Source organism: Macrosteles quadrilineatus, unplaced genomic scaffold, assembly GCF_028750875.1.
Source record: "Macrosteles quadrilineatus isolate MER2022 unplaced genomic scaffold, UCM_ALF_1.0 Scaffold_12__1_contigs__length_5162894, whole genome shotgun sequence".
NCBI classification, from domain to species: domain Eukaryota; kingdom Metazoa; phylum Arthropoda; class Insecta; order Hemiptera; family Cicadellidae; genus Macrosteles; species Macrosteles quadrilineatus.
Genome location: NW_026542605.1, coordinates 2,428,616 through 2,443,262, shown reverse-complemented (window position 1 = coordinate 2,443,262; position 14,647 = coordinate 2,428,616). Strand labels below are relative to the sequence as shown.

Here is a 14,647-nt window from a genome sequence, read left to right as displayed (position 1 = left end):
AACAAATCATTTTCATCAGTAAAAGTCTGCATTTTGTTTCTTGATGTTAACTCTTGAGACGATTCCTTTTGTATACACCACAGTAATTTTGTTTCCGCATGTTCTATTTCTGATCCATTTAGTTCACCAGAAGTCTTGCTTCCTTTTAAATTGTTATAGAAACGGAATATCCAACCAACTACCCTGACGTTCTTTGTGAATCGATCAAAATAATTCAACTGATCAGTGAACTTAGGATCATTAACTGAAACAGATGAAACAACAGTTTTTCGCCTTTCTTGATCTACTTCATCTGCTGTTGCTATAGCTTCACTACGTGGCCATATGTCTTCTGAACGCTTTAGCCATTCAGGACCTAACCACCATTTATTTTCTGCCAAGGATTTTCCACTGCAGCCTCTTGAGGGAATGTCTGCTGCATTGTAAGCACCAGGGATATGACGCCAGTCTTCAACATTGGTATTGCGAGATATTTCATTGCATCTGTTTCCCACAAAAGTACTCCAGTCCCCTTTTGTCTTAATCCATGTCAGGCTAACCATTGAATCAGTCCAAAAATAGTATTTGCAATTAGGAATATTCAGGGTTGACTTTACAGAAACGAACAATCTTGACGCTATCAGTGCCGCTGTTAATTCTAAACGTGGAATAGTCAGAGATTTTGCAGGTGCCAATCTGGATTTGGCTTCAACAAGTTGGATTGTGACATTTTCACCTACTTCAACTCTTATAAAGATACATGCTGCATATGACATTTTACTCGCGTCACAGAATGTATGGAGACTTATGTACAATGATGGACCTACACAATCACTAAACCTTCGAGGAATCCTACAACTTGACAAATAGTGCAGGTCTTTTATCCACTTATCAAACTGTTGTAAGATATCATATGGTAGTTCATCATCCCAACTTAGTTTTAGCTTCCAAACCTGTTGTAGTAAAATCTTGGGGATCAAAGTAAATGGACAAGTGAATCCTATTGGATCAAATATACGATGAGATATCGACAATAAACTTCTTTTTGTGATTGGTTTATCAAAAATGCTTACAGAATTCACATTACAGTAAAGCTCATCTGATTTTACATCCCACATTAATCCTAAGACAGGAACCGAGTTGTCTGAGAGATACATATTCTTTTCTTCAGACTTGTATATTTCTTCTGGCAACGAAACATTACTTGCCCAACTATGAAGCTCAAACTTGGCTTTTGACAAAAGAAGCTGAGATTCTTCAACAAATCGATGAAGTTCATATTCACTCTCTACACTGGTTACACAGTTATCAACATAGAAAGACTCTTTCAATTTATTTGCCGTATCTTTCATAGTTTCAGGAGAATTCTCCAGATGATGAGCTAATGTAGCACTCAACAAAAATGGGCTAGAAGAAACTCCAAATACCACCCTACAGTGTCGAAACTCGGATATTTCTCCAGAAGCACAGTCCTTCCACCACAAAAATCTTAAAGCGTCTCGGTCACTTTCTGTTAAACTTACTTGCAAGAAAGCTTTCTTAATATCTGAAATAACGCCTATTGGGTGTTTTCTAAACTTCATTAGAAGAGCTGGAATTAGTTCTATTAAATTAGGTCCCTTTTCCAAACAAGAGTTAAGAGAATTCCCCCTACTATCGACAGCAGAAGCATCAAAGACTGGTCGAACCTTAGTAGTCAAACTGGATTCTTTGACCACAGCGTGATGAGGTAAGTAGTGTACAGGTCTATCAGTTACAGAGGACTCAACAACCCTTTCAATAATGTTTGAATTTAACCACTCTGAAAATACCTGATCATACTCATTGAACTTTTCTAACTTAATCAACTTCTTGGTCACTGCATGTAGTCGCTTCTCGGCTGTAACTTTGTTGTCCATAAGCTCCGGATGGCCTTCAATCCATGGAAGAGTCACCGCGTACCTATTTTCACTCTTTACTACAATAGTTTTGTTAAAATGCTCCAAAACATATGATGCATTCGCCTCCTTTGTTTTACTACCTGATGGATCAGTGATGCCCAAAACATCTAAACGCCATAGATCTGAAATGTCCATTTTAGCAAAGCAACTAATACTAATAAGTGACTGGTAACTTTTTCCACATTGTCCCATTACTGTCCATCCTAACACAGTCTGAACAGCAACCAGAGTGTGATCTAGCTGTTCAATTTTACCTGTGAGAAGTTGGCCCAAGATATCAGCTCCTAGTAGTAACTCTATTTCTTCTGCTGCATCTTGTCCAATATCTGAAAGGTATATATTCTTCTTCTTTAAAATGGGAAAATACCTTTTTGTATCTAATCTGGGTATGTAATTGCAAATCTTGTCTTGATCAAGCACATTAACTGAAATGCCAAATTTACCCTTTGTGTCACGTAACTCTACTTGGTAAAGATTATGTGGAGTCTCTTTAGTTTTAATACCTCCAAACAAACCATGAACTATTAATTCCTCCTTGGAACAAGAATCTGTTTAAATGTAACGTATTCGAGGAATAGAATAATTGAACCATGACATGATTCACATCGGTGGATTGTTATACTAGTTACTTCCTGAGGCAACTTGATGTGTTTCCCGCTAACAAAATCGCGATGTTCGTAACATCACTTGATGTTCAGGAAACTGTCTGTGAGTTTTAACAGTTGGTGACAAGTTTGTAAACAGTTTGGCTAAACTAAACACAACCACGCGGAGATAATAATGTGTCAAACATTCAAAGGTAGTTACCAGCAATACAATCAAGTTTCTTTATTGTTCAATATGATATATTATAAGAAGTCCATTATATGAAAAAAACAATGCGTCCATAAAGGATTAGTTATCTTATAACCTAAGGCAAATACTGGTAAAATGTATTTACACATGACCCTTCTTACAATTAACCTCACAAAAAGAAAATGCCATACAAAATACATATTTTGATCAACTTGTGATATTGATATATTAAGACATTTCAATCACACTACGGACAAAGTATGTACAAAATAAAAGATATGTTAATATTAATCGATTACAAACTCAGATAGTTTGTTGCAAACGTTTTCCTACAAAAGACTTAGTTAACTTATACATCATTTGCATAAAAAACCACATACATAAATTGAAAATGTGAACATTAGAACCATGTGCAATTACTTATTTACTATCACCACAACTGATGATAGTTATTGTGGAATTGGTCACTTTTATTCATACGCTCAACCGAATCAATAACAATTCTTAAATAGTTTAGTTAAAACTCTTTTGATATATATTGACAAATTGATCGTATTTTACGAAGCAATACACAAAATAATATCAACCCCAAATATAATCATTGTTTTGACACAGAAATTCGTGTTTTCTCTTCCAATATAAGCCACACGTCCGTTGTACGTGACTCGAACGTGTAAACGTAACTCTAAAAACAATATGACCCTGGTTCTAACAATAGCTGTCGAACACTAGTTATATGTAATCGTATATATATATCACTGTTGTGAACTTTATTGAATATGTTTTCAATTCATTGATTTTCCTTTTGATCTGACTGTTATATTTTTCTTAACTACTGTGTTTTGTTTTACCACATGTTAAATATTTTGTATTGAATTAATTTAATTGTTTGAAGATTCAGTTTAGACTTTGGAATAAATAAAGAAGCCTACTAATCTGTTTGAGAAATAATTATTTTATCATTTCTGGTAATTATTTCAAGATTCAAAACATTTTGGCGACCGTGACAGGACATTTTCTTTAATTTAAGACATCTGGGTTATTTAATAGTAGTTATATTAATATGGAAAGCCTAGAAAATATGAAAAAGAAAAGATCACAGATTAGAAGGCTATTCACCAAGGTTTATAATGAACTGGAAGAAGCATTTAATAATGAAGACCTGTCAATGAATGATAAAGAAACTCAAATAAAAGTCAACTTTTCTCAAGTTGAAGACAAAATAACAGCATTAATGGCAATGGATGGAAAAATCTCTGATGAAATGCTGATGAAAGATGCTTCTGATGCTGATCTGGACAATGAACTGGACACACAAGAAGAATACAAGAAAAAATGGTACCTGATGAAGGCTAAGTATGAAATGTTTCTTAAAACACCTACCAACAATGGTGAGTCAAACATTATTTACAAACCAAACCATAACTTTCATTTGCCTAAATTGCAATTACCTTCATTTGATGGGGATGTTAGGAATTGGATTGGGTTTTGGGGTCAGTACAAAAAGATTCATGAAGATAGTGAAATTAAACCTGAAGACAAATTTCAATATTTAATTCAATCCTTGAAACATGGTTCATCAGCTAGGGAATTAATAGATTCTTTTCCTCCTTCTGGTGAAAATTACATCAAGGCTATTGAGCAATTGAAATCCAGGTTTGCACGTGATGAACTTTTGATTGAAGTTTATGTAAGAGAATTACTAAATTTAGTTTTGAAACAAAATAACAGAAATATTAAAGTTTTAATACAATAATGGAAGTAATATTTCTATATGTTTCCCCTACTATTGTCATTTTCATGCTACGGTATTGTTCTATAAAGATTCGTGGTTTCATCAGGTCACAATATGGTTTGTGATACTATTGGACAAGTTCATTACGTTTCCGAGCGATAAGTGCTTGTGGCGAATATGTTCTTCCCATAGGTGAATATTGTTACCAGAGTTTGGATGTCTAATTGGACTTAGCTTGCAGGTTGTTAATGAAATTAATAAATGACATTATTGAAAACATATTATGCCGTTTTAAGAGTGGATGAAATCAAAAGAGTCATAGATAAACCAAACATTTTAGTTTAAGCTTTTCTACTTTAAGTAGTAGTATTTGTATTTAAGACGATTAATATACAATTATCACTAAAACCAACAATTTTGAACTATCAGATGGACAAAAACTAGCAAATTTTTACGCAAAATAATTAGTGAAAATAGAAAATAATCTTGAAACCTGTGAAACTAGTACTCTGAAAATAGAGCGTAATTGATAGTAGGAGCACATAGGGTTTGTCGCAAATTGACAATGGCGGGAAAACCACAGCTGACAAGATGATAGCTTGCCTTTGTTTGCTCATCGATGGAAGTGTTTAAACGAGGGAATTGAAAAACATATACATTAGAATTACTGCATTATTGAAACCCAATTCTAAAAAAAGTCAGGAAGAAATTAAGTTATGTTTATAAATTGGAATAAAGAACATTTGGCTTTGGCGTTGATAGTTTAGATAGACTATCTTTATAATACAGTAATATGAACATAAATCCTATTAAAATTAATTAAATGCTTCTTTTGAACAAAAGATGCTCTTTAAAAAGATAGATAAGATCGTAGTTTCAAAGATTAACCACAATAAAAGTTAAATTTGATGACTTCGTTCTAATATAGTGAAGTATGCTTCAGAAGTATTTGTACTGTGATGTTGGTACTACAGTTGCTCGAGTTGCCACGACTGGAGCGGCACAATCAGCTGTGCGCGTTGCTAGCTACAATCAATGCTCTGTAATTATTACTACACAACTCCTGTATTACTTTTCATAACATTTTTAATAAACGCCACTTGCTTAGCACTATATTACCAACCTTATTTTTAAACAAATAAATGACGTTACATTAAAGAATTGAGTTGTATAATACATCGTCTTCACTTGCAATGTTTTGCAATGCATTGAATTTTTTTGAAATAAAACCAATGTAGTACAAGTAAGTGGCCTTTCTTTTTCACACGATAAATATACTGGGGTGAAATGTAATTGATGGCCTGTAATGTTAGATTTACTGTCCAAGCCAAGTTTACCTACAGTATAAACAATGTTTACGAGCACCTTGGCCATATGTGATGGTTATTGCTGAGCCAATAGTACAAATGTACATATCGAGGTAATACAATCCTTCATATGTATTTGAGTGTTACAAAACAGCAGCTCCAGTAACTTGTTGTAGAATAGTTATTTTATTAGTGTAACACGGTTGTTGTACATTGATATTTTGATAATGACGTAAACAGTTAATTTAGGCTACTAAAATGTTTAGCCTGTTTACCTCCTTGTGATGATTGGAATTCATACTTGGGATTTAAACGCAAAAATAAAATAATGAAACTATTAAAAACTATAAAATATGAATGCGTAATATAAAAGGATATCTTATTAATCAACATTTTCACTAACTTCTCTAAAACAACGAAGGTTTTGAACAGCTAAGAATTGGCCTTTGTATTAATATTTATTAATACCATTGATCTGTGAATTATACAATAGTAACAAATCTGCTGTTATTGTAATATTATTTAAACAATGGTTGCATTTTGAATTCACAGTAGTTCATAATATAGTTTGGTAACATTTGTATTCATAGGTATTAGTTGATAATTCATAATCGTTTATACAATTGAAATCGCTTTAACCTGGTTTTCAGTGAACACAATGAGTTACTATAGGCTTTACATTTTAATTATGTAATAATATGGTGTGTTTTTATACATTTTTTTATACATTTATACATTTTATATCATTTATGCTATAATTTTAGCACATGGTTACATTAATGATTTTTTAAATACAGTATACCTTATGGGATTCTACATGAAATAAAATTGAGTATTAGTGCTAAAATAATTTTTCCAACCAACCCCGAGCTTTGGTAGATATCGCAGAGACAAAACGATTGCATATAACTGAAAATCCTACTCTAGTGGACATGTTTAACCATTGAATACGTTGATGTACGTAAAGTTATTTAATTATATTTGATATTTGTGTCTGAGGTTATCAGCCTAAACCCAATTAAATAATAAATCAAGTTATTAGTATCCAATAGACTTCTTATAATCTTACTAATATTATATATCATATTGAACAATAAAGAAACTTGATTTTATTGCTGGTAACTACCTTTGAATGTTTGACACATTATTATCTCAGTGTAGTTGTGTTGAGTTTAGCCAAACTGTTTACAAACTTGTCACAAACTGTTGAAACTCACAGACAGTTTCCTGAACATCAAGTGATGTTACAAACATCGCGATGACGTTAGCGGGAAACACATCAAGTTGTCTCAGGAAGTGACTAGTGTAACAATCCACCGATGTGAGTCATGTCATGGTTCAATTATTCTATTCCTTGAATGTGTTACATTTAAACAGATTCTTGTTCCAAGGTTATCTGAACAAGAAATCAAAGCTTAAAATTTTTAGGTAGTGCATTTTATAACATTTTTTAGCTTTACATTCGAGCAAGATATTTCCATCGTACCTACCATGCCTATTCACACAATTATACAAATTACGTTGAATTAGCATTCCGGGCTCTTATCTTTGACCAGTTCGTATGAAAAACCATGGAATACATCTTGTAATTACTTTGATTATTTTTTACGTTACGTTTAGCTATTTCAACTCCAGCTCTACCTTATGTTGCGTCACCCCAGCTGTTCCTGACACTGACGTTGAGATAATGTATATAGGAACTGAAACTAAGGTACAAATAACAAGCATCCTTTTATTGTATCTACTGTATGTGTATACATTGTATGTATGTTAAATACAAGCAAAAATCAATGTTGTCTTCAATACTTTTTTATTTGTTTACACAGTGAATTAGTTACATAACTGTAAATGTAATAAGTGTACTAAGCAGTTTCTACAGTTGATAAAACACCTAATTATGATTTCCTATTTTTTTTTTAATAATATTATGTGATCATAAAAAAAATAACGAGTAATAATATAACGAGTAAATTATTTTCAAATCAGAAACATCTAGGAATGATCTATTTGTTTATACCTAACTATATTTGTAGATAAATATATTAGAGAGAAATGATTAGTTTGAAGTAACATACACTCAAAATACCTCATGATCATTAATTTTAAATTTATTACACACAACCACACAAGTCATTTTCTGAGAGTATTATAAAGAGTATTTATGATTCGTTAAGTTCAAGTTATTATATCAGCGAGGTGTAAGTTGCCCAATTTCGATTGATTAACTATCCCAATGGATCTTCGTGGTTTGCCAACAAAACAATGTTATTCCATCAGCTGATGATCAAACAGCTGACCCATAGTAGCTAATCAGCTGATCGACAGGTGAATCCTATTAGTGATCACGTGACGTCTAACACCGAGTATTGGAATGGAATGTTTACGTTTTTACGCTGAACTACCAATTGCAGATTCAGATGGTTAATTTGATTTGAAGAAGATATTTATACATTCTAAATGTCAAGTGTGTGTTTTAAAACACGAATGATAGACATCAAACAAATTAACTTTGCTTATAGCGAAGAAAATATTTCAAACCCACAAATGCAAACATTTAGTGACTTTTAAAACGATTAAACATGTAACCTTACAGATTACCTTGAACAGTTCAGACTTCTAGCATGACTCATGATTTAATATTGTGATTGCATTGTAAACCTCGTCAAAATATAAACAGGATTAGGGCCCAAGCAATTGTTCCTTTAAATTGCAAGTATGTTGGTACAATTGAAGACTTCTAGCATGACTCATAATTTAATATTGTGATTGTATTGTAAACCTCACCAGAATATAAACAGGATTAGGGCATAAGGCATTGTTCCTTTAAATTGCAAGTATGTTCGTACAGTTGAAGACTTCTAGCATGAATCATAATTTAATATTGTGATTGTATTGTAAACCTCGTCAGAATATAAACAGGATTAGGGCATAAGGCATTGTTCCTTTAAATTGCACGTATGTTCGTACAATTGAAGACTTCTAGCGTGACTCATAATTATCTAATATTGTGATTGTATTGTAAACCTCGTCAAATTATAAACAGGATTAGGGCCTTAGACATTGTTCCTTTAAATTACAAATATGTTTGTACAATTATTACTCTACAAAACTGATTTACCTGTTATAAACATTCTGTTAACACAACTATTACTTTAACTGAGGCATGATGAGCAGACAGCTTATCTGATGTTGTCAATAATATTTACAATGTCGTAACCAAATAGCTATGACAGCAATTCATTGTTATCAGATCCGGAAGATGACATTCCGGGCTATATGACTGATAGGAGTCTTGATAGGCTTTTAAACGTTACTCAAGGGTTACAACCGTGCACTTAGTCAGTAATATGAACATAAACCGCTATCACAATGTTGTTAGTTTACGGTCTGCTCCTACTGAGTGTCCAAATTGTGTTACAGGCGCGACAATGTTACGGGTTCACGCTGAGTTGGGGCCGTAATACACATCGAACATGCAGCCCCATCAATATGTTAGTAAGTTAAATCACTTTTATAAACTAAATTTATAAGTAAATTAACTTTAAGTTTAAAAATTTGGTAACATTCCATGTCATGGGTTTGTAAAATTGCTAAATCACTCAGTATTTAGATTGAATCTGTGAGAAAACTATTATCACTACTAATAATGATCTGTTTGCTTGTTTTATGAAGTAAATAAAATATAATCCTAATCTCAACAATTATCTTTTAAAAATAACATGTCCTTAAAAAATACTTCAAAACTTTTTAACTGTCCAAAACATTTTATATAATTCAAGTTTATTACTACACAATTTTTTGGCGTAACAGATGCTATTAAAATAATTGAAACCAATTAACAAATACTATTGGATCTAGACATCAGTACTAACAATTCTGGACAATAACCTCTTTTTATGCATTATTTTGAAAGTAAAATTAACTTTAATGTCCCTTTATTGTTATCTAGTGTACGCATACGGAGCAGTGCTGTTCTGGTGTCTGTGTTCACCGGATTTACATTTACGTGATAAAGGTGAAGCAGTGTACAATGCTGGATCACCTGGAGCTGATGAGTCCTGAAGAACAGCTGACATACTTGCAGAGTGAAGCTGTCCGTGACAACCTCACCAGGTGAGACTTTACGTGACTATGTCACATAACAGAATATACAGAGCTCAATGTCAGTAGATGGGATACTACACAGCTTATATTAACGTCCATCATTCGTACATGAGTATATCACAAATCGACAAAATATTCAAAGCGTGCAGTTGATAAATTACTAGACGAGAGAAGAGGTACGAGAAAATGTATACAGAGCGTAGGTTACATTGAAGTTAATAAGTGAGATATTTAAACCATACCTTAGATAACGACTTCAGAGAGTACGCAAAGCGTAGTTAACATAACTATATGGTAAGTACAGAGAGTAAATTTATTGGACTTCATTAATAGGTGAGAAATAAGTTCGTAGCTAACAACTATAAAAAAGATTGAACAGTGTTAATTAGAGGGTCTATAGAAGCAAATTACGACAAAAACATATTATACACTTTAATAAAACTATCTAGTTTAAATAAGAAGTCAACGTTTTATGGAGTTTTCTTTATTTTTAATAGGTATTTTATTTACCTGTTCCAGCAACAGTATGTTAGGATTTATGATAGTTTCCAATGACTCCAACCCATTTTACAACTGTCTTAATTTTCTATAAATAATTGCATAAAATTAGGTAACAATATTCAATAGTTAAGAAATTAAATATAATTATTTTGGCTAAACATGTCGTGGATATGTTTTATACAGGCTGGGAGGACGATTGAAAATGGTGCAAAACCCTGAGGATATTGACCCCAGCCATCCCTTGTCACTTATTACGCTGAACGATGGTGAAGATATAACTAATAATGGAGAAGTTAAGGTTTAGTTTTAAGTTACGTAAGTAAACACAAGGTATCAAGGAGTAGGAAGTCAGGTTGACAAGTAGTCAGGTGAAAAAAAAAAACTATAAATATTACCATAGTGGATGGAAACTAACAAATGTTTTACGATAGAACTCACGGGCTTTTCATAGTTGGAAATATGCTCTTTGCCATTTGATGTTGCAAAGTTAATTTGGAAAGCTCATAAAATTAGATTGCATTAAAATTGCAATCGGGATTGAATTCGTTAAATAATAATTACAAAAATGAAACAAATGTTTCATGAAGTTAATACAATGGAGCTTGGCTAGTTACCAAGTCGAGTTTTTCGAAATCATTTTTTCTAAAGAAGATTCGACATATCTGCATTTTTGGTCCCTTTATACCCTTGCGCTACAATATATGATTATAGGACGAGGTTTCACAATGTTTTAATATCAAACGCTGTAGCACTTTTAATTAAATTCTCCATTCATACTTATTTGTTTAAAGTTACACTCATAAAATACGATGAATAAACCAATGTGGTCTGATAAGACTTTTCTAGTAACTGAACAATAGTACATTTTCATTAAAAAGTAGATAAGTCTCAATAAGATATAACAAAATATAAACCTATAAATGTGTTGAGTATAACGATGCCGTTTTATGTAGTTTAAGCTAATATTTGCCATCGATATTTAACGGAGGTGTAATGCAGACAACTTATAATTTTTGAATAGTTATTAGTGCCCTATTTGAAAAGTACAACTAAAAGGATTCTGATCAAACTGCTAAGCAATAAATTAGTTGTGATGATGTTATACCATAACTCTGTTTTCCTTTTTAGTAATAGCTCATTAAAAAAATAGTTTTAAAGGTTTATTAACCAAGGGGATCCAATTAAATTTCAAATACAATGTTTTTCCTGTTTATTATGTTTCTAAAAGGTTTTGGACTTTTTTAAGTTCATAGACCTGAAAATACGGCAATACGAAATCAAACGGATTTTTTACTGAGCATGCTGTTATATTTTTGCCTTTTTATATAGGATATGATATTCTTTTATTCCAACGATGATACTCAATAAACACCCAATTAGAGTGACAAGTCTAACAGACATGTTGTTACGGTTACAGCGTAATATTGTGGTGATTGCAAGTCATGCATATTTAGGCCTACCTTTACAATACAAATTCTGTACCTATTTTATACATGATTGACATTTTTTTAATAATAATTTTCAAATTCGTATTGTACATTAAGGCCAACTACTGTTGAATTCGTCCTTGAATTTCATCCCTAACAGCTATCAATAATTAGCCACTGATAAAATGATTTTTTAAACCCTTCTGTATCGACAAAGATGATACATACATAAATGGCAAGTATGTGCAAGAGTTTGTGTGATTTCACAAGTACAACGAGATGGAGCCAGAAATATTCGTCATCCTGGTGGGGTGGATACCCATCGATTATCATATTGATGTTACAACAAAATTTATCATCTGCTAGCTGAGCAACCTTTCCTTTCATAGATTGTGTTTTTAAAATTGTATAACCAATGCAAAACTTAATTTTGAAGTTTGTACCAAGCCTCGTACAGCACCGAAAGTGAAAATGTAACTCATGCACCTACCACTTTGTTTTTACAAATATTACTTCTGCCAAAAAAAATCTAAATTGTAAATTGCAAATCAAAATATTTAAATTTGAACGAAAATATTTGGCAGTTTCAGAATTTCTGATAATTTCACAGATGTATCACATACACTAGGTATCCATTGATAAGTGGTACCAGGGACATTAATAAACGAACAAGTTATTTAGTTGTTTACTACATTTCCCAACGTCTTATAACATTAGACCGTAAGTATTTTAATTCCATCAACTTTCCTATGGTTAAAAGAATAGAGTTTCGTGGAATAAATCGCAAGTTATTTACGTTAAGTTAATTGATTTGTATATTTTAAATGAGTTTCCGTTTTGGAACAAATAAAATAAAATGAGATCATTTAGATGGACTACATCAATATAGTGTAATTATTACCCGTTCCACAGAAGTTTTCTAATTTTAGTATAGGTATTGTGTTTCGATGTTTTGTGTGTGTTGAAGTTAAAACCGCCTTTTAATAACACATGAATGCCATTAGTAAGCTCACAACGAGCAATATTTTCAATATTGTTGAACCTCAAATTCTTCGAAATATTCTATTAGATATTAATGATAATATGTACGTTAAATCAATACGTAAAATTACACAGCTTTCAATTTACCATGTATTTTGCTGTCACAAAGATTTTCTACATTCGCCAGGTTAAAGCTGAATCAAACTATGTTCAGTTACAAACAATAGGTTGAATGATACAACATTCCAAAATATAAACGTACAAGAGGTTTTATGATTTGATATGATAACCATGTAACAATATGCTTAGTGAATTAAGTCCCTTCCCATTTTGATATTTATTTTGCATATACAACTAAGTAGATTTAGCCTACCTACTAACAGATTGTGCTGTTGCAATACTGTTACCAAAACTCAACATTGTATCCTTGATAAACCGAACGGGCATTATTTAAAACTACAGTAAGTGTATTTATGTCTACATTAGTGTTAATAGTATGAAACGCTTTTCATCGTGTTGTATATATATTATGGCATATACTACTGTAAAAAAATCATGCTATACTGAAGTAACAATATTAAAAGGAATCCTGCTGTGCAAGTGAATCTTGGACACGTAGATCGATACTCAGGCCATTTGTCTTTGTCTCATCGAACTGGGTGATTCATGGTCAAGAAATTAAAGGCGTAAGGATACAGTTTGAATCAAAAACAATAAAAAGTGTTTAAAAGTTCCAATAGTGAATTGAGTATTCGTCCATCCAAGTATATATTTATGTAAGTATACACAAAACAATTAAATGCATCACGCATAAGTTGTGACTGTTAATCCACGGATAAACCATTTCAATGTGAATAGTTTGGAAATATTTATCAGTCCAAACTATTCTGCTTCGAGTGAACCTGTGCTGAAAAGGCAAACTAATGTACTGAAAATGTGAATGACACAACTACAACTAAATAAGAAACTGGTAAATCGTTACTGTCAAACTAAACACTAGTTATTGCTGTATATATTTTACCAACACTAAATCCTAACCTAAATACTGAGTAATATCCCATGTAATACTCCATGTAATATGAGCTAACCAAGAAAAGCTTAGTACAGTATGTGGGCATAACAGCCATAAATGGTACTGAAACTTTTTCAAGTGTTTTAAATGCAGTCACTTTTTGAGATATTAAATGAGGTAAAATGTGCGAGATTTCAGTAAACCCGTTAAGTTACAAACTCATTAAGGTACTACAGTTCGTCAGACCAAGACGTTAGATGAGTTACGGCTTGTCAGTACGCGACCTGCATCTCAAGAAGATGTTTAGGATATTACATCTCAAACGCAACGACCTTCCATCATGTAGCCTGTCTGTAAGAGACGTGTCTTGATATATTAACATATCGGAGGGATGAGATAAATAAGATCACAACTAGCTGGGTTTAACTTGTACTAGTATCATAGGATACTAGGACTAACTTTATTTGTACTGTAGTATAGACTAGAATACGAATAAAGTTTGTGCACACAATGATTTTAAAAATGGCTCCAACGATTTCATCTAAATGCTTATAAATATATTAGTTTGTTGCTAAAAATAAGACCTGGGCTGTGTTACGGAACAATTTGAGTTACAATAAAACGTTCAAATGAAATGTTTATACTTTTAACAATAATCTTATGGGCTGCCACGTATTCATGCTGGTTTTAGGTTACCGTAAACAAACGCAAGTAAAGTCGGCTAAGACATTGACAGTTAGCAGATTCGTTAACTAATCCAGTATAAAAAAATCCCACTTTAGACTTTCTTTATGTGGTCCATCCTTAGACATTGCAATAGTTGTAATTCGGTAGAAAAAGTCTGAAACTGAAACACTCGGAATGCC

At 32.3% G+C, this 14,647-nt stretch overlaps 2 protein-coding genes across 2 annotated transcripts in view; one reads left to right on the top strand and one right to left on the bottom strand.

Moving 5' to 3' along the window:
• The window catches only part of LOC129004883 (uncharacterized), a 66,884-nt gene extending 64,830 nt beyond the window's left edge, over window positions 1-2,054 (bottom strand). The window contains exon 1 of the mRNA XM_054433577.1: window positions 1,819-2,054. Within this exon, the coding sequence (XP_054289552.1) occupies window positions 1,819-2,054 (236 nt within the window). The remainder of the gene's footprint in view (window positions 1-1,818) is intronic.
• Window positions 2,055-9,085: 7,031 nt separating this feature from the next.
• LOC129004862 (uncharacterized) lies at window positions 9,086-10,711 on the top strand. Its single transcript, XM_054433542.1, has 3 exons — window positions 9,086-9,251; window positions 9,706-9,869; window positions 10,545-10,711. Exons 1-3 carry the CDS (start codon window positions 9,126-9,128, stop codon window positions 10,663-10,665), a joined length of 411 nt encoding a protein of 136 aa, XP_054289517.1. The 5' UTR covers window positions 9,086-9,125; the 3' UTR covers window positions 10,666-10,711.
• The last annotated feature ends 3,936 nt before the right edge of the window (window positions 10,712-14,647 follow it).

What these genes read in the sequence shown, in the direction of transcription:
- LOC129004862 (XM_054433542.1), top strand. Translation starts at nt 9,126, where the DNA reads ATGTTGTTAGTTTACGGTCTGCTCCTACTGAGTGTCCAAATTGTGTTA. An exon ending in GCAGCCCCATCAATATGTTA is followed by an intron (nt 9,252 to 9,705) that starts GTAAGTTAAATC and finishes ATTGTTATCTAG; the next exon opens with TGTACGCATACGGAGCAGTG. An exon ending in GTCCGTGACAACCTCACCAG is followed by an intron (nt 9,870 to 10,544) that starts GTGAGACTTTAC and finishes TGTTTTATACAG; the next exon opens with GCTGGGAGGACGATTGAAAA.